Raw genomic sequence first — 20,066 nt, 5'->3', positions numbered from 1 at the left:
TCCAACTTCCCTACACTAAGCAGGGCCACCTACAGCTCCATCACGTTGCTCAGAGCCCCATCTAGCCTGTCCTTGGATGTCTCCAGGTATGGGGAATCCCACATCTCTCTGGGTAACCTGTGCCAGTGCCTCACCATCCTTATTACAAATAGTTTTCTCCTTATATCCAATCTAAATCTCCTGTTTCAGTTTGAAACCATTTCCCCTTGTTCTGTCATAACAGACCCTGCTCAAGAGTCTATCTCCTTTCTTATTGACTGAGTTTAGAAACCAGCCTTCATAGCCTCTGACCTAACCTGGAGTGGTATAGTGCTATGTGGAAAAGGGAAAATATTCATAACTGAGCCTCAATGTATACTCCACTGTGTACAAAGCCTGGCTACTGTTAATGACAGATTTTTTCCTCATCCTCTGCTGTAATCCTGTTAGCCCCAGTAACTCAGAGTCTGAAAAACATCAGAACTCGAATCTAGTTTCCATGCCATAAGCACAGATGTTAAAGCAGATATCTAGAGAATGACTTTGTGGCAGTGCAGGAGTTCAGGTAAAAATTTAGACTGCAAAATCCTTGTTAGCAGTGATTCTTTGAGGAGCAAATCCAGGTATCACTCTGCATGCGTGCAGTAGTCTGCAGGGCTGGCACTGAGGGGAAGAAGGTTCTGATATTTAAACAAAATGTAGTATGAAAATAGACAGGTTTTGGACCCTAACATCAACAGAACTAATCTTGTACTTTATATTTACCGCTTGATGGTAAATCAAGTCAGGTACATAGATATGAGCAGAGCATACCCTGTTCAACAGCTCAGAAGTGTTACGCTCAGAATGATTAACTTCAGCTGTTTAATGTGCTACTGTCTGGTTATAGTGTGCAGGCTCTGAGTATGCCACATGACTGTTATCCCTAAGAAGGTGTATTCCTTTTGGCTTCCTTTGCAGAAACAGAAGATCTGTCTATAAAGCAGTCTTTCTGTCTCTGTCACATTCAGTCCAATTGCTTAGCTGGTAGGACATGATACGCAAGTCTGGGCTCACGAGCAGTTACTGCCTTTAGTGCGTGATACATCAAAGCTACATTTTGTTTACAGGAAACTAACCACTTTGAGAGAGCCTTGATAGTGTGTTGAGATGGCTCTGTCATTTGGACCCCAGCAGGTAACTGATAAACAGATGCCAGATAACTTATTTCTCTAACAGAAGTCAAAGTAAAACAAAACAGTTCTGGGAAATAGAATAGAATCTGTAAGTGGTATGCACTGACATTTGCCTACTGAAGTAATTGCACTTGCAAATTAGTCCTGTATTTGTTCACTCTGGAAGGATACTGAAAAGTAAGAGATTTTTGTAGTTTGCTTGTGAAGTTGTAGTGAGCAATGGAGTTTATTGCTCAAGAGAAGAATCACGTGAATTTATCTCCTATATTCTTCTACCCACTAAGTTCCCCTAAACAATCTCTTTTGTCTGTGAACTTTCCAGCTAGAGCAAGCTTTTATTTACCACCTTCTTTCTGCAGTATTTTTTTTTTCTAGTTCAATGTCAATTTTTACATGGCTTCTCTTATTCCCTTAGGAGTAAGAAACACTAATTTCTGAGCAACTGGATGAATTTACTGGCACTGGATAGTCCAGATATATGGTTCTGTGGTTACCATTTCTTCTTTGACTTCTAGCTGTGTGGACTTTTAATATTAAAATTCATAATACAATCACCAGATCTACAAATAAGTAGAGAAAAGAAAACTGATCTGGGAAGGACGTCCTGCTTGCTCTTCGCACACAGGGAGAATTGCTATGCTTCACAGCACAAAAATTGCTAGGAATTGCTTTTGGGAAGCAGGGAAGGGTGGACATCAGCTGCAGCAAGGAGTGAGCTGTTCTGGGAGCTCTCATGTATTATTCATCACAAGCTCCTTTCACTTAGATCAGCTGGAGGAAGTAGTTAGTCTAGTTTGAGCTACACTAGTATTACATTTAGGGGGCTTAAACAAGCCCAGGCAAGTACAGAACCAACTCTTTCTCTTCGTCTGCAGGCAAATGTAGGGCAGTCAGCAGCTCTGCTTTTACACAGCTCCATCTCTTTAGGCTGGCTAACAGTAGTCATGCAACCAAGGGAAGCTACGCTGAGGATATGTGCATGCGTTCATGCTGGAAAATGAAGATTCAGGTAGGCGAATGCCTTGTCAGCAGAGTATTGTGGCTCACAGTTTTTTGTAGGGATGCTGCTAAGTCTTGCAGAATAAATATGTGTTAGGGCAGCCTGTCAGGAGAGGCTGCTGCAGGGACTCCTCATTAGAGTAGTCCATGAATGATCCCTTTGGTCTGGTACTTTGTTCTGTCCTAATTGTGAAGCTGCATGTTTTTGTTGTCGAGCATCTTTCCTTCATTCATACTGCTGTAAGCAGAGAGACAGCTTGCTGGTTTTTGATGGTTGTTTTATTTTGTTTGTTTGTTTTTAATTCAAGCTTGCTTTTTAATTGTACTAGTATTAGCACTTTTATTTGGAGGGAGGTAATCATAAAAGGTTCTGCTATAATATAGCTGGGTGTGATAAGCCTTAAGCTCCAATTGTCTCCTTTCAGAGTGTGGGCATTTGAATGGATGCTGTATTTACTACTTTTTTTTTTTTCCCCTGACTAAAGATGCTTGGAAATTTGGTCTTGTGCTCTCAAAAAACTAGTCTGTATTTTCTAATGATATATGTTCTGAAAGAAATCTGTATTTCTTTTCCGTACAAGCTTTGTATATTTAAATCGTTGTGACTCAAGCAGCACTATTTAGTTTAGATCTAGACAAAGAAGGGGATTTTGCAAAACCTTATGGAACAATAACTCTTGAGCTCCCTTCCAACCCCTGCAATTCTGCAATTCTCTAATAACAAAAGGTCTTTGTTCTATTCTGTGAGCATTATTTTCTCTGTAATGTGTGGGTTTGTGCATGCGTGAGAATGGCAGGAATACAAACATGTAATGCCATGTGGCAAGAATGTTCAAATGTTTTTTGTTTTGTGGTCTGAAGTCTGTATGCTGCTGCTGACTGCTGAGCACACCGGTGCATGTGCATCCTGCCCGCCTGCCCTGTTTGGGGATTTGGTTTGCTTTAGGGGCAGCTTGTTATGGAGGTGTTTTGTTTTATTTTTTTGTTTTTCTTGAGAGATGCTCTGCTGGAAACTTAAAAAGTGCAGAGACCAAAGCCCTGCTACATAACTAGGACCAAACAGTGTGCACTGCTGTACAGACAAGTTGTTTTCTTTTAAAAATCGTAGCTTAAGTCTGATTCACTGTTTAGTAAATAAGCACTACTGGTGGCAGCAGAATTTGTCCGGCTTTATGTGAAATCCTCGAGGGAGATTAGCAATCATGTGCTTTTGGTGAGGTTAATTGTATGTTGCCTTGGCAGTATGTTTTCTTCCAAGATGACTTCATCACCTGAACAGAACTTGCATGTCACTAAATATCATATTCATGCGTACACTTCTGTTTACCTTTTTGCTAACAGCTGGGAGGGACTATATATTGTCACACATGATATCAGTCTGTGGTCTTGTTGGATGGGTCTCATCAATACTTGTGGGACTCCTAAGTAACTCAAACCCTGACTCCTTAAAAACTTGCTGTTCCCATGGACTTAGTGTGTTAAAGTTCTAGAAATGGATATGTTGTGCATACAGTGTGAAAGATAAGGAGGGGATAATCTAGTGTTCTTTTTTAAAACATTGTGACCATTCAGTGCATAAATGCTCATTTCATGGAAATTCACAACCAGGAATCTTTCTTTGATTTCTTGAGATTTGTGGGTTCCAGGCATTCAATTACTTGATTGAAGTCAGGGGAATGAAGAGGACTTGTGATTCTGCTATTTGAAACTTAAAGTTCTGTTTTGTTTTACATTGATAGCATATTTTACTGCTGCACTCCTTGGTTACACGTGTAGTCCAGAGCTACCTTGTTTGTCATCAGAGTGTAGGGAAGGAAGAGTTATTTCTGCATTTTCACTTGTAATGCACAGGGCTGGTGCATTGATAGTCTCTAGAAGTATTCTTGTGTTTTTCATTTTCAACTATCAACGTTCAGATTTTGCCTGATTTTTTATTTTTATTTTTTAATAATCAAATTACCAAGATTTAATACTTCCATTCTAGAACAAAGTGGCAATCACAGCCTTATTGGCACAGGGGGACCCAAGTATGTTTACCTCTGGCTTAAACCAACTTGGGCCCAGAGAAGTGTGTCATCTTTGATGTGCCTCCTGGAAATGCTCAGGTTAATGCCTGTGCTGCAGAAATTCCTCAAAATCTCCCTGCAGATGAGACTTAAGGGACCTTGTATGCTTGTTTTTCATTTGTTTGTTTGTTTGTTTAGTGGGGTGTTCGGGGGAATTAAAAAAATACATGAAAATACAAAAATACATGGTTTAGACTCAAAATCATGTCTTTAATAGTACAAAATTAAACATCTTCTCTCTGAAGTGCTGGAGTCCCCCTTGGTGGGGATGCAGAAAGCGCATCTCTATCTCACACTGGAGGGTGAAGGGGTGCCCCCAGTCTTATATTTGCCTCTCAGTAATGTTTAAAGAAAAGTCTTTGGTTGAGGTGACTGCAGACTTTCTCAACATCCAAGCTTGAAACTAACGGATGTGTCAGCACAGTTTGCAAGTGTTGGTGTATGGATGTTTGTGACCTTGGGCTTAGATACAACACAATGAATTCAGATAGGCCAGCTGGGAACTGCACACCTCTCCAAGTTCAACCACTGCAGTATTAAACCTTGCCAGAAGCTGCAGGCATTGTGACTTTCCCATGTTTCTGGAAGACTTTGTGTGAAGATAGTGAAGGGCTGGTGGCTTGAATGACACTGAGAACACAGAAGTCAGGAAGGAATTGGCAGTAGCTGTTGTAGTTGGGGATTTGGGGAATCTGTTTTGTTTTGTCCTCCTTATAGGATTGTCCTGGGGTAGTTCTACCTAACCAAGTCCCTGCGTTACAGGTGTCTGAATCACTGGTGGTGAAATCTTGTTTTCCTGCTCAATTTCTGGAGAGAGCTGTCTCCCGCATGGGAAAACAGTGTTCTCTTGAACCTGTTTGAACTAGATTCATGTCTCATGAATGATGATTATTCCAGAGAACTGACTCAAAGACCCAGATGGTCCCTTATGCTCACAGTAGCAGGAATGCTAAAGCTGTCAACAAAGTCAAAATCACATTTAGCATTGAGAGCACTAAAAATGCTGTTCCAGGTTGGACCAAAGCACTTAGTGTCAGTATGCAAAAGTAGGTGCTTGGAACTGGAATAAAAACAGGCATATAATTGCATAATATGTCTGAAAGTAGGTATATCATCAAGCTTACAGTGATGCCTCCCCAACCTTCCCAGTGATGTTTTCCCAGCCCCCACTGATTTATAGTACAAGGACTTTCCTGTATTTCTATTTAATAGTTCTATGTAGATTGCTCTCCACTAATCTCACAATCATTTTTTGAACCCAAATAAAATATTGAGTGTCTACGATCAGCTGGGTCAGAGTCCCATTGTTAATTATGGATTGTACAGAAAATTGTCTTATTTTGTCCTGAATGGCTCATGTCATTGGATGGCCTCGATTCTTCTACTGGAGAGAAGGGGGATTGTTTCCTACTTGTTTCTCTGTGACCACTGTGGTTGAGTGTGCTCTGTCATGTACACTACAATAGAAATCATTCGACCTCAGTGAGGAAACCCTGTTTGACAACATTAGAAGAGCATTTGGAGAAGGACAAAAGTAGTCAAGACTGTTTAGTTGAAGCTACAGAACAGAGCTAACTTTTGCTAAGTTAATGCAGTGTTGATTTGCTGAGAAAAATGGGACCACCAGAAAAAAAAAGGAAAAAGAAAAAAATCAAGAACTTTAACAATCACAAATCTGTAAGGAACAGAGGGAATTTCAGATTATGCTGTTCTTGCTGCCACCTCTCCTTTTTGATGTCTTTCTGTGGCTTGCTCTCCTTCCCTTTCATGTATTTTTGACATCATTACTTCTGGATATGTTGTTTTCACTTATGGATTCTTTTCACTTGTTGCTAAAACTGCACACTTCTTTTTATGGTTACGTTTGCTAAAAATATTATTCTGTAACATGTCTTAGAATCCGTGTGTTTCTTTCTTAGCAACATCCCTTTTTCTTCTGGTTGCTATACATGGATGAAAGATCATGACTAGGGTCTTTTATTTTTATTGATGTTATTAATGTTGCTAGATGCATATGCTTGTTGGCTGTTACAGATGTGTGGGAACCTTACTTCCCTTAAGCATAGATGATGCCAAACCAGCCAAACCATCAGTGCTTTGCCAGTACTCTTAGGAACTAAGATTTAATGACTCAGACAAGTTGAAGTGGCAGTCTGAAGACTTTTGTTGTGGATTTTCTCTACTGCCCCTAGGATGAAAACCTATGAGATTCATATCACTCTCATTTAACTCATTTGGTTTCTTGCAAGACTGATTGCAAAATGGGTTTGAAGGAAATAGTAATTGCCTTCTCTGGCATGGCTTCACAGTGCTTTCTTGGTGAGGATAGCTCTGAGGAAATCAGAAGAACCCAAATACACAGGTGTGGTTTTCTTTTCTTTGTTTTTTGGGTTTTTTTTTTCCTCTGTTTCATCTCTTACCTCTCTGTATGCCATTGCTGAGGGACTGCATGCCAAGGACAGAATGCCTCCAGCCCATTGGCAAGGTGCTAACCTTTTGTAGCCTTGCCTCTGTGAATGGCAGCCTCTTTTGGTAAAAATAAATAAATAAATAAATAAATAAATATATATATCCAAAATTTCAGTCTCAGTAAAGAAAATGGTAATATTTCCCTAAAAACAAAAAACATACATATTGTTGCTTCTTCCTGAGATTTAGCACTTTTAAAAGCTTAAATTAAACTGCCTTACTGAAACTGAAATGATTATTTTAGAAGAATTTGTAATTTTATCTCTGGAGTGAGTGTGGCAGTACCAGACCCATGCATCTACCCTGCATATAACTGAAAGAAAGCTGGTGAAGATCAAGGTACCTTTGGGTTTTTTTTAATCTTTTTTCTTATTTTTCAGCAAAGACTTGAAACATGCATTTTTAATATGTCTCCCATCTTTTACAGTTACTAGGCAATATTGCTGACTTATTTTTATCATGTGTATTTTAGTGCACTCAGCCTCTGTGATTGGTAATGTGCTCATACTTGTTTTTATGACTTTTAAAGAAATTTTATGACTTTGAAATTTGAGTCATATTTTGTATGTATCAGAGGTTGACAACGTTGAACTGTTATAAAAAGTGCAGAGCAGCGTAGCTCCTGAGTAGTACATACAGCGGTGCTTCAGTGGTACTTTGGTGACTTAAATTGGCATATTCCTATCAAACATTATCCTAGGTCCTAATATGTGGAGATGCTGAAATCTTTCATTTAATTTTAGTGAGCTAAAGTTCACCAGTGATAGACTGTTGTAATTCAAATGAGAAAGGTGGCACCGAAGTAGCAGGGAAGTGTTGTGAAGAGGAAGAAATGTCTTTAAAATGTTCTTCCAGGACCTGGTTTCTGCACCTTCTGTTGGGCAGCTAGGTTGCAGTCAACATGGATTCTCATGTTTTTCTTGTTTGAGGGTTGCTTTTTTTTTTTATTTTTTATTCTCAGCTAATTTAATGTCAGGTTAACCTAGCATAACAGGAAGCTCACTCGAAACAACCAATTTAAGCTCCCTTATGTTGACCTTGATGGTTGGTTGGTCTTCATACTGAGACATTTTGTGGTTACTACACACTGTTACTTCTTTCTCGTGATATTAGGTTAATAGTTTTCTTTGAATAGTTTTTGCCATTCCATCTGGCTTCTGTTAATGGCCAATTTTGTTGTTTTTTCTTGTCATCAGTTTTTCTTTTGCTGTCTAATGGAAAATCAGTATTTTATGAGTCACTGGGGTGCTTGTTTTATCTTGATTGTCATTCATTGGTTAGCATTATGACTTTGAAACACAACTGCTCCTCCCCAAGGAAGCGTTTTCCTGTCTCAAAGGGGTCAGATTGGTTTGAAGAACCAGATGTAATACCTTAGGCTATTTGAGGCACCATTTCTGCTTTCAAATCCAGGCTGGGACGTTGCTGAAATATTGATCTTTGTGTTTCCTCTTCCTGCTTTATCAAGGAACCATGCTTCTGCCAAAACATTTTTGTAATATTTTCTTGTCCCGTAATCATGTACCCATTCCAGTCTCCATGAGAGCACCAGCTATACATTGTTCTCCTAAAGATGAGCTTTGTCTCAAGTCAAGTTAATTTCCTGACTTCTGTTGACTTCCCATTTCCCAGGTTTTGGCTAAAACCGAAAAATCGAGCTAGGTGCACACAGTGATATTCTGACCCAAGGACAGACTTTTTTTTCTCTCTTTTTTTTTTTTTTAAGGTGTTTTAATGTGTTAATCAATGAACTAAGGTATTTTGATGCATATTCCAGAAACTCATTCTGGAAGAGTGGTAGGAGCTGAGGTTCTTTTGCCAAAAGATTCCTTAAAAGAAATAGTTGTAGGATGGATGTTAATGTTCTCACTTTTGCAGTCCATTATCTTGAAAGTCAACATGATACAGCAGGGACAAGGACATTCTTTGGGTGGGAACAGTTGGAAAGGGAGTTACGCATTGTCCTTTGTTATGAGATATTTTCCCCTAGCCCTAGAAGAATAGTATGAAGCAGGCCCTTGAGTCCACTTATTCTTGGTGCTTCAAACCATTAACAGTTTCTGCAACTTGTCTTTTATCGGAAAACCTACATTTCTCGTCAAAAATATCAACGAAGAAATTCACGTCATCTTGCCCTTAATAAAAGACAAACACAAAAACAAACAGAGAGGGAAAATATTTCTTTTGTTTTTCTCCTCAGTTGTATTACAGGCTACATTGCTTATTACTTGCCCTATCCTGTGGCTCAGTGGTCATCCTAACCTTTGCTCTTATTCTGGGATGCTGTTGGTAATACAAATGAGACCAACTGCCCCATCCTTGCAATTTAGCAGTCATTGCAGGGCTTCTCTTTTGAGAGAGCTTCTTGGGCTTCTACTGTACTGCATCCTTTGGGATTTGGCCTTGTTCAGTTTGGGATTTTTTTCCATTAAATTAAATAAAAATGTAGGTTATAGGTTTATCTATATATTATACACATATATGAATACATACATGTAGACATATGTTTATGCATTTATTTTAATGAATTTGATATTAAATATGCCTGGCTGCTTTTACTTATATCTAGTATACTAATGTCCATCCCTCTTAGTTTTTGTTGTCTGATTACCATAGTCATCTTTGTATTTTTCTTATTGGGTTATTAGCTTTCTGAAGCAACTCCAGCCTTTTACCACATTTTATAATGCTTAGCACCACAGAGCCCTGCTCTGGAATTGTTCTTTCTTGAAAGCATCAGTTGAATTTAGCACAGTGTTCTGATTTCCAAATGGCATCCAGATAGGATGTTGCAGTCCTGCTGGAACCCTCTGGCATTTGTAACTGTTGTTAGTGCATTTAATTTCATATCTTTCGGGAAACAAAAATCCTGCCATGGTAGTATTTGTTAGAAGAGTGTATTTAACTGGAAGCCACATCTAATGCTTTACCTCTGAGGGCTGTTGGCTAGCATAAAATAAAATCCTCTTGGATTTAAAAATGATTACAGTCATTTTTCCTAAAGCTTGCAGGACTTCCCTTGTACCCAGGATTAGATCAGCTGTGTTTCTGTCCATTCAAGTTTCTTAGTGTAGAAGCCACTGAAAAGTATTTCAAAATTATTTTCCTAGTGTGATAGGAAATGATGCAGAAAAACCAATATAGATAATTCAGAGGTGGGAGAAAAATGCTGATTCATGTGGTCAAAGCTGCAGCTAAGAAATAAGGGTGATAGAAGGCACGAGGAGACAGAGAAAATGGAAGTATGAAAGGGAGTAATTTGGAGTGGGGACAGTAGAGTAGACTGAGATGCAATTGATGTAGTCCCTGGTTCTTTTGCTTTTCTGCTTGGTGTTTCTCATTGCTGTGGAATGATACAAAATGATGCTTACTTCCAGGCAATATTTATGTGTGGGCTTTGCTGTTTCTCACTCTGTCACTCTCAGAAGCAGCTCCTATCTTTTAATCCCCCTAAGCCTCTAGTCTCTCACCAAAACATGTCCCTCCTGAAATGTAATCCTCTTACTTCAGTTCCACGGTTACAATACTTACGTATGCATGCTTGGGAGTGTGGGCAGCAAGGTTTTCATGTGCCAAAGGCTGAAAAAATCAAAATATCAACATACCAGTATATCCCACAGAACTATTATCCAAAGTAAAGTGTGTTAGGCTTGATCCTAAATCACAGCTTTTTTGAAAACCCTGTAGATGCTGTATGCTGTGGTGCTGTGATGGTTTCTCTCATGAGCCATCAAGCTTAGAGATCCAAAGGTTATTTACTGTACAGTCAGAAACATGCAAGAAGAACTGGGGACTACATTTACAAGTAAAGGAGACAGACAGTGAAGTTTCAAGGATTTACCAGATGGCAATTCCTCAGGTAGATCACAAAGTCTGATAGTGCACATGAAAATCAGTGCACTCACAGATTTCAGGTTGGAGACTTATGTTCTACCACTGAGAAAAATGAAAGGGAGAGATCTCAATGATGATTTCCTTGCCCTGGCATATTGTATGTTAAACTTACCCTGTGCAAAAGTATGATTGTGCAAAAACACAGCATTGAGCCATATGCCTGTCATGGGATGCAGCTGCTGTCTGTTATACTGAGAATCTGTGTGTGTAGGTGTAGGACAAAGAAGGCTGAATTTCTGAGGGCAACATAATTTCTGTGTACTTCAGGATTCTCATCTGCCGACTGATGATCGCATTTGCCTACTTTAGGATATTGGTGTACGAGGTCAGCAGTGTATGTTGCAAGGGTCTGTAAATTAAAATCTGACCTGATCATTTCTCTCTTACAGTTTGTGTTGTTGAGTTGTTATTTTGAGCTGCTGCCTACTGCTGCTGAGCACTCACCAACTACAGTATTCAACTTCAAATGTACAATGGTGTTTTGTAGGGAAGGTGTTAAACAGGAAGCATATTCATTCTGTGCTGAAGTTTCAGCCCTGTAGTACAGCTTTATTTTCAGTGATGATTCAAGCATGTTACTTAAATGCATACTTGTCTTGCAAGAGGTTCATCCAATTTTACATCGTCTCCTCGGTATCCTCCCCTTTGTTCCCTAATCTACTAGTAGTAGATGCTATTAAGGAATGTCAGAAGAAAAGTGTAACTTTTTTTCTAGATTGTGTTCTTAAAGTCTTGCTTTTCTAATTTACTGTTCTGTTGTACTACGTTATCTTTTGCATTTTCAAAAGTACAAGGAATCAGAAATAAATGTTTCAAAGAGGGGAAAAAAGGAAGTTCCAGTTCTGGATTGGAACCTTGTTGTAATGAGATCAGCAAACACTATGTCAATGTGGTCTCTGAAGAATAAAATCTTACAATCCAAGGATCCTACCCTTTGAGTGAATCCTCTCTGTTGGACTCCAGAGCCCATGGTGAGCCTCTTTTATCATTTCAGTATCTTGTCAGCTCCATTCCAAATGTAGAGCCTAAGAGAAAATGTTGTCTCCCCAGAGGTCTGACTTTAAAGGCATTTCTGTATGCCTTCTGAAAATACACGATCATTTAGCAGTTCTTTGAGGTTTTTTGAAAGTTACTTTTAAAAGCTACAAAATGTATTTTGATAAAATCTGTTATCTTCTAAATCATCCACAGATTTCATAGATGTTGCAATATGATTTCCACAGATAATGAATGTGTACGGCAATGAACAAAGAGAAGGAGTTTTTTAAATCTAGCTTTGGTGGAAGTAATTTTGAAGGCAGTTTGAGAGAAGCAAATCAAATAAGCTAATACACTTTTTCTGAAATCTTTGATGCAATTTCCTGTGACAAAAACTGCCCTAGCTCAAAGCTGTAGGGAATGAAGGACAGGAGATTTACTGTGAATATGAGACTTATTTATAAACCTTTCCCCTTGGGAAACAAACTTTAGAGAGTGCTATGTCAGCGCATGCAAGAATGCAGCATGGTCCCCAATAGGTCAGGCAGTGCTCTGACAGCTGCAGCTCATTTTCTGTTTCATATGCATAAATGCAAGAGGCAGAACAACCCAGTGAAATGAATTGTTTAATACTACTGACATAATACCAGTATTTTTGATCTGATGTCCATGTCTTTCCATAAAAGTTTCTAAAACCAAGTAGGATTTTACTGGAACTGGAGCATGATAGCTGGGGAAAGAGAATAAGTGAATGTCTTCAGATAAGTGGAAAAGCTTCTGTTTCAATAGGCTAATGGCCCTGAGATTTTATTTTAGCAGAAAATGCAGGCATTCCCGGGACTGCAGTGATAAATTTAGTTCTTATACAGCTGCTGGCATTTAGCTCATTCAGGCACACAAAAACTTCAGCCCTCCTGTTCGACTGTGGCTGCTGTGAAGTTTCCCAGCCATGTGAAGGGCTCTGCTCTTTGGAGGGCTTTTCTGCAGCCAGGAAGTCTTGTTAGTCTCTGCTGTGATTGCCTCTGATGCTCTTCCACTGTAACCTGACACAATTTTAGGATGAGAGTGATGAGAGATGAGGGATGCAGCCCTGAACAGGAGTGGTACTTGGAGGTGCTTTGAGCACCACGCTCAGTGTTCACACCACCTGCTCCTAAAACATCGTTCTTATTTTTGCTGTTTTCTGATCACTATGTTGTCAGCCCTAGTGTGCCAGGTCACTGGGCTTATCCCTGTTTTATTCAGCCAGCACAGCTCCATTGGCTGCATGTTGCTCAGTGTTAGCACTGCACGGTGTTATGTTCCTGCTTCTCCTTGCTGAACATCAAGCAAATGTAGGTTTCCATGCACAAGGGAAATGTGTTTTTGTAGCTAGCTTTTATTGCCATTTCTTTATTTCTCTGTTTCTCATGTGGTAAGGCAAGTGTTTTTATAAATACTCTAGGTCTCAGTCGGATAGAAGTGTGCCTATCACCAGTTGCAGTTCCTGAAATACTTTTTTAGGATTAGGATGTTGGTCGTGGCTCAGTCTGAGTCTTCCTGAACCCAGTGAGGTTTTTTGTTGGCTTCAGTGGGGCCACTACAGCTACACAGAGAGATGGTTTATTGCTTCCTCCAGGAAATAATGCTTGATAAGATTGAGCAAGGTCTGTGACTTAGCCTGCTGTAACTGGCTCACATCTTCTGCTTCTGGGTGTTCTTCTGAGGGTGTAAGACACAGCTGTGAAGGTTCGTTACTTAGCTAGATGTATTTTCTTCACTTTATTGAAAGAAAAAGTGAATAAATATTGTGCTGCTTTGACTGTCCTCATATAAAGGTTTCTCCATATTGTTGATCACCCTAGTTGTTTGTTGCTCTGAGTTCTGCATTACTGCCCTATATCCTGTTAACAGAGGCTGATCTCCTGACATGATTGGTGTTCTTGGTGGAATTCCCCCAACTTCCATAAAGTCAGGATTTAATCTCTAGAGACCATATGCAAAAGCTGTTGACTTGTCCTTGGTTTTTGTAATGTTTCAGTATTCGTTTCCACCCATCCTTTTCTTTACTGGCATTTTGTTGGCATTGTTGACTGCTGTTACATTTTGAGGACAGAAAAGATCTGGTAAGGTCTCCTTTTCAAAAAGCACTACTGCTGAATACAGAACTAAAACAGGTGTCCCTGTCAGAATAGGACTGTTTATTTTGCTTTTTATGCCTCTATGGAAGATTTTCCTTTTATCCTCTATGGCCATACCATCTTTTTTTTTGTTGTTGTTTTTTAGTTTTTCTTCTTTAATAACTTATTTAAGTAAAAAGTTGAAATGATCATCCTAACCTAGCATAAATCTGTAGGATTTTGTTTTCAGCCTCTTTTCCTACTCAGAAAAGATTAGTATAAGAGTAGGCACAGTATCAAAAATTGAAACTATTTAAATATCCTGAATGCTTGTCTTCCCTCAGTAAGATTTCTGTAATCAATTTTCATTTGTGGGCATAAGCTATTGTGACAGACATGGTAGAAAAGGTGGGAACGTGATGTATGCATATCCCAATGATCAGTATCAGTATACTGGATCACATCAGCTATTAGGTTGAGAGATTGGTGCTGAATTCTTCTGCTCTTGTATCAGGGACATATGTAATTATTGATATACAGGAAATAAAAACAGAATGTGTTAAATTTCTGCTTCTGTTCTTTTCTTTCCCTGCATTTTCATTCTTTTCCTGTCAATATCTCAGATAAGTAGTCCTGTACTCTCCCTGCTCCTGATGTATGGGTGGAAGGTAACCAGAGCCAGCAGGATTTACTGCTATAAGTAACACATCCTAAGTGTTCCTTGCATGACTGAGTGCCAGAATATCTTCTTGCAAATGAACAATGCAGTATTTCTTAGTTTGGCTGTTTCTGAAGCTTGTTTTATGACTCTTGGGAACTCATCAGTCTCAGTTCCCTTAAAGTTAGAAAATACATTGATCTTTCAAGTACAACACCCTGACTATGGCTATGAAATAAATGAGTACAGATTTTTAGGTTTCAGGAATAAGTACGTTTTCAGCATATTAAATCCCCAGTGTTTAGGGATTTTGCAGTGTTTATCACTGTGCAAACAAGAGAATTTGACCGTGAGAAATTATGGGACTTGACTCACTGTTTCTCAGACAGGACTGTTGGCAAAGGCAGGTGCTCAGGAGTGATGTGCTGCTCTCCTCTGCTTGCTCCTGGGTAGCCTCCTCAGGGCACACGTGGTGAATCATAGAATCACTCAGGTTGGGAAAGACCTCAAAGATCATCGAGTGCAACCACGACCTAACCATACTACTCTTAACAACCCTCCACTAAGTCATGCCCCTGAGCACCACATCCAAACGGTTTTTAAACACATACAGGGATGGTGACTCAACCACCTCCCTGGAGAGCCTATTCCAGTGCTTAACACCCCTTTCTGTGAAGTGTTTCCTGATGTCTAATCTAAACTTACCCTGGTGCAACTTAAGGCCATTTCCCCTTGTCCTGTCATGAGTGAGAAGAGACCAACTCCGCTGTCGCTATAATCACCTTTCAGATATTGGAAGAGAACAATAAGGTTCTCCTCACAGCCTCCTTTTCCCCTGACTAAACAGCCCCAATTCCTTCAGTCTCTGCTCGTAGGGCATATTCTCCAAGCCCTTCACAAGCCTTGTTGTGAAGACCCTCAGGAGACCAGCTGCACTCTTAACTTATACATCTTTCCTCCCAGATTAGTGTTTTCCATCACTTGGTTTGGTTTACTTATGGAAGGGCAGCAGAATGTATTGCTTCTTCTTAGATATAACTCCTTGTGTACTCTCTCACCTTACAGAATATTTTTGTTACAAACATTGTGTTTAAAACTCTCTAGAACATCGCATCTCCAATTTTTACAAGGATCTTGCTCTAACTGGTGTTTGGCTGTATAACGTCAGTGAGTACTCTGGGACCCGATTTCTCATTTAGCTAAATTTGTGCGGTTGTTTAATGCTGAGTTTGAAAGGCTGTGGGTCAGAATAATTTGCAATTTGCACAGTTAAAAATGGGAAGGTGAAATCTGAGGCAAAACAATGCTGGTATGCAATGAGTGGGTATTACTAAACAGGGCTGATACTTACTGGTTCTCTTTCAAGAGCATTTTTTTTTTCACGTTATTTTGGCCATATCATGTTAAATGTTACTAAAAATACCCTGAATGCTTTCCCAGTGTCACTTCGGGAGATTCCACAGGATTAGCAAACTGTGCAACCAAGTACAAGGGACATGTGATAGCATGCAGTCTGTTCCTTCAGTAGACAGCTGAACGTGCAAGTTGTGTAGACACTGAGAAAGTCCGGCTCCGCTGAGTTATCTGGGCTGCAGGCTTCCGATGTCTGTTGGCAGCTTGAGAAATTCCAAATTACCAGTTGCCTACAGGGAGTTTTAATCTGTGAATGTTTAAAATAGTCAATTGCTTTGGCATATTGACATGTGTAGTGTACCATGAGAATTCCAGCAGTTGCATTAAATGCATTTACTCTATGAAAGACAGAATGTTATTCCTGTTAATCTGTTCAAAATTGCTGGCTTCCTTGTTCGTATTTTTCTTTCAGCTGTTAAAAATATAAAATGGTTTGAAATGACATTTTCTCACAGGTAAGCTTAATGCATGCTGCTTCCATTGCCAAGAAAGGTGTATGGTTTTTAATAACCTTTGTAAATCGTGTAATTTTTTCACCAAGGAAAGGATTTATTTTTGTGTTGTATCCCATAGATGTGCATCCATTTTAGACAGGTTGTCTGGCAAAAGCAAGGTAAGAACTTTCATGAAACATCTTAGGTGCCAAACTCTTTGCAGTTTACTTGTTGTTACAAATTGGGCACGTGGTATGTAAGTGTGCAAATAGGTGGCAATGTTATTGAAATGCGCCAGGCAGATGATCTTATAGGGAAAGGAAAGCTTGCACTTTTACAGGCCTGGCAGACGCAGCTCAGTAGCAATAATGTCTGGAGGTAGATACTACCCACAAGCAGAGGTGGAAGGCTCAGATGCAGTTATTCTTTGATTAAATGCCATTACTGGTCCTTGCCTGACTCTTCTAGCTGCATGCTCATCAATGAACCTTGATGATATATGGTGGTATTTTGTGGATAAAGGTTGAAAGAAGTAAGGTGCAAGATGTTTGCAAAGTACATGCTTTGTAACCATCAGTATGTTGTTCTTCCATGAGCCTTGGGACTGCCAAAGAAATAAAGACCACATTTACTTGATATGACGCTAAATTTTCTGCTGAAATAATGAAATGTTGTTTTCTTTCAGTGACATAACCTTTGTAATTTAGCAATCCAATGGTGCTGAGAGATGAAGAAAGTAACTGACAAAGCCATTTCCCATTTCTTTCCCCTGATATAAGTCACTCTGGACAATTAAGTGCATGTGCTGATACTGTCAACAATAACAACCTCCCTGCCCAAGCTAAAAGTGTATGTTCTTTTCACTTTCTACATTTCAGGTATAGGATTGCAGTGCACGATTTGCATAAGCACTGAGAAGAGGTTGTTAGGAAATCTGATCACAGTTATGAAACCCAAAACAATACCTGGGTGTGTGTGGCTGCATGTCTGTGGAGCAGCCAAGCATATGTGCTTGCACTGTGGGGCACAGAGAAAGAACCGAGTTTCACTCCACACCAACTTGCAGCTGCACCATGGCAGCTCAGTCCTGAGTAGTATTGAAACAAAATACAAACCATTTCAGCAGGGTATTTTTCTCCTCCTTCCATCCTGGCAAGGACATGCAAGTCATGTTTCTTTAGGGTGTCCTCTTGCTAAGGCTGCAGTAATTCTACAGCTGAGTTTGACAGTAGGGTGGTGAACTACCTTGGTTTTGTGTGTACGTGAGAACACTTTTGGCAGCCTGAATTGCTGTCAAGGAACTGAGCAGTCCTGGCTCAGGCAGTGGGAACTGGTGTTTTGGGGTTCACATGGCTGTAAGAGTTACAGAGCTGTTGCACTTAGAGGAAAAAGGGTGTCTTATGGTACGGAAACAAGGGTAAAATACCTTGAAGTGCTGAATATAGAAGACTAAGATGAACGGGAGGGTGGAAGGGAGGTGGCAACTCAGAGATTTCTGAATTGAGGAGGCAAAAGCCATTATGTGAAGGTAAATGAGGAGTGGTGGCAGAAGGGAAAAGAGCTGGCAAGGTGGAGAAGGCAAGCTGGAAAGCTGCTCCAGGAGCAGCTGCTGCAGCTGCTGAAGGAAGGACAGAGTTCTGCTATCATAGCAGAGAGCAAATTCAATGGATAAAGAAAGTTAGGGGAGGAATTCAAGCAATGGCAAGTAAGTGTATCCGGAATTTAGAAACATGTGTGCTACAGTGGGAACTAGTAGCAGTTTTCCTGTTTTTAAATCATTTCTCCCCTCCTGCCTTTCACGTTTTTTCCCTAAGCCAGCATCTGACAGGATGTCAGAGCAGCAGCTGGCAGTGGGCGATTGTAGGGGGAAGTTAAGCCCTCCTGCACTTAGAAGCTTTTACTGTCTTTTTGTTTGTTTGTTTGTTTTTTAATTATTATTATTTTTTTAAGTGCTCACTCAGTGATTCTAGTTGAGTAGGATCCATTTTGAAAGGTAGAATTCCCATTATCCCATGCAGAAAGAGTGATTTGCTGAAGGAGAATCATGCTTTCTTTAAGTGGTGGTAATTGTGTGGTCCATGCTTACAGATGTTGCGTTTTTCTTGACCTTTCCATTGAAGTGCAGAGTCTAATGCTTTTACAAGAAAGGAGAGCTTGTTTAGAGCTGTAATTATTGGACCAGAATATGTCTTATTATGCAATAAGAACATACTGGAGCACCTTTATTTGTTGGGTACTCCTAGTAATGGAGTAATGGAGGCTTTGCCTTTCCACTCCCAACTCAGTGTTAATTTGTGAATAATCTAGAAGATTCTATGATAAAAATACTCATGATGTATATGATACGTATACTCATGATGGATATACTGTGATAAACAAGCTTTTATTTGTTTGCATTATGTCTGCCATTAAGATGCATCTATTCCAGAGGTTTTCCTGCTATGGTTTTGCAGTCCTTTTCTAACTTAATGACTGGAAAGCATACGGTATCCTTAATATGTTGTAGCATCAGAAACACCATCAGGTGCTACCTTTACTTAATGTCTTCTACAGTGTTTTTATCCCCTTATGTATAGATTTTTATTATTCCTTTTGTATAAGAGAACTGAATGCCACAGCTAGACCTCATGAAATATGTATGTTGCTCCAAAAGTAATGCCTTCTATTTATCGCCATGGGAATTTCAACAGATAGAAAGAGCACAATAACACTGTTTGTTAGAGGAATTTCTCAGCTACAAAAGAGTATTTTTCAGTGTAGCCACAACCATTAGCTATGCATATTTGGCAGTGATTAATGTAAGGACCTACATGCCACACTCATAACAATCTGTGCAAGTAGAGGTGACCTCAGAGTTCTTTTCCAACCTTTAATGATTTTGTGATTCTATGGCTCAAGTAGCCCTTATGAGGGCAGAATTTGGCCAATCTGGACTAAGGCTTCAGTAAATTTCCTGTTGGCTTTATGAACATACCAACTTTCATGTGGTAAAGGAATAGTAATATGAAAGCATTTATATGACTGAATAATTTAGAAATATCACGCATACTTTAATATGAATGCATGCACTCTCTGTATATACGGAATATTTTTTTAAGAGCACTTTTTGTTTAGAAATGATCACTCTTTCAATAAGAAACCCAACTGTTCACAAGCATGTACTGGCTGGAACCTCAGGTACATTCCCAACAGCAGATCAATAAAGATGATATGTGCATCTGTCTCTGTCATGCTGCTGGCATCCACCAGATAAGATCACAGCCCTGGGTGTGGGAAGACTAGTTTCTGTGGCATGACTGAAAGTATATTTGCTCTGTGTTGTGTAAATACAGCTCTTGTCCTCCAGCCTCTTCAGTTACTGAATTTTAGCACATCCTTTTCAGCACAGGTACTTGTGTAAGTTCAGTCATGCTGCCTCGCAGGCATCTTCTTGAGCTAGACAGCAGTTCTGGGAAGTGTTGAGTTAATGTGAAGAACCTCTGCTCTGTTTAATTTTCTATTTAGGAATTTCGCCTGGAAGTCTTTGATGTCTAGGGCTGCATTTGGGACTGTCATCTGCGTGGGGCTTTGTGCTGCTTCAGGCAGACTCCTTGCCTGCAGGTCTCCCTCCTCACCACCATTTCCCTTGTCCCACAGAGCTGAGCTTTGTTTACCTCCCACACATCCCTGCAAGGCCTAGCGAGCACAGCCTGCTTCCCCCACACCTCACACATCCGCAGTGACAAGTTGCTGTGCTTGCCAACTCGTGTTGCTCTCTCTTCGTCATAGCTTAAGAATATGTCCCTGCCCCCTTTATTCTTTCTTCTGTATTCTGTAGCTTCAATGAACTTTTTCCTGTTGCTATAGTTACAGTGTCTTTGATGAAATTAGCTGAGTCCTTCCCTTACGGTTAGAGTCGATTC

The 20,066-nt window shown here is 39.8% G+C and overlaps 1 protein-coding gene across 5 annotated transcripts in view; it reads left to right on the top strand.

Moving 5' to 3' along the window:
* Positions 1-20,066, top strand: part of MARCHF8 (membrane associated ring-CH-type finger 8) — a 78,742-nt gene that overhangs the window by 35,937 nt on the left and 22,739 nt on the right. Inside the window, exon 1 of one of the 5 annotated variants that reach the window (XM_065746358.1) lies at positions 2,135-2,163. The exons of the other annotated variants lie outside the window; for them this stretch is intronic. Within the exon in view, the coding sequence (XP_065602430.1) occupies positions 2,152-2,163 (12 nt within the window). The 5' untranslated portion in view covers positions 2,135-2,151. Of the gene's footprint in view, positions 1-2,134; positions 2,164-20,066 lie in introns of those variants that run through there. 5 annotated transcript variants of the gene reach the window in all.

Source organism: Cyrtonyx montezumae, unplaced genomic scaffold (assembly GCF_038088225.1).
Source record: "Cyrtonyx montezumae isolate F1298 unplaced genomic scaffold, pur_monq_1.0 scaffold_4, whole genome shotgun sequence".
Taxonomy (NCBI): Eukaryota; Metazoa; Chordata; class Aves; order Galliformes; family Odontophoridae; genus Cyrtonyx; species Cyrtonyx montezumae.
Note: the sequence above shows the minus strand (reverse complement) of the source record. Positions and strands in the feature narration are given on the sequence as shown.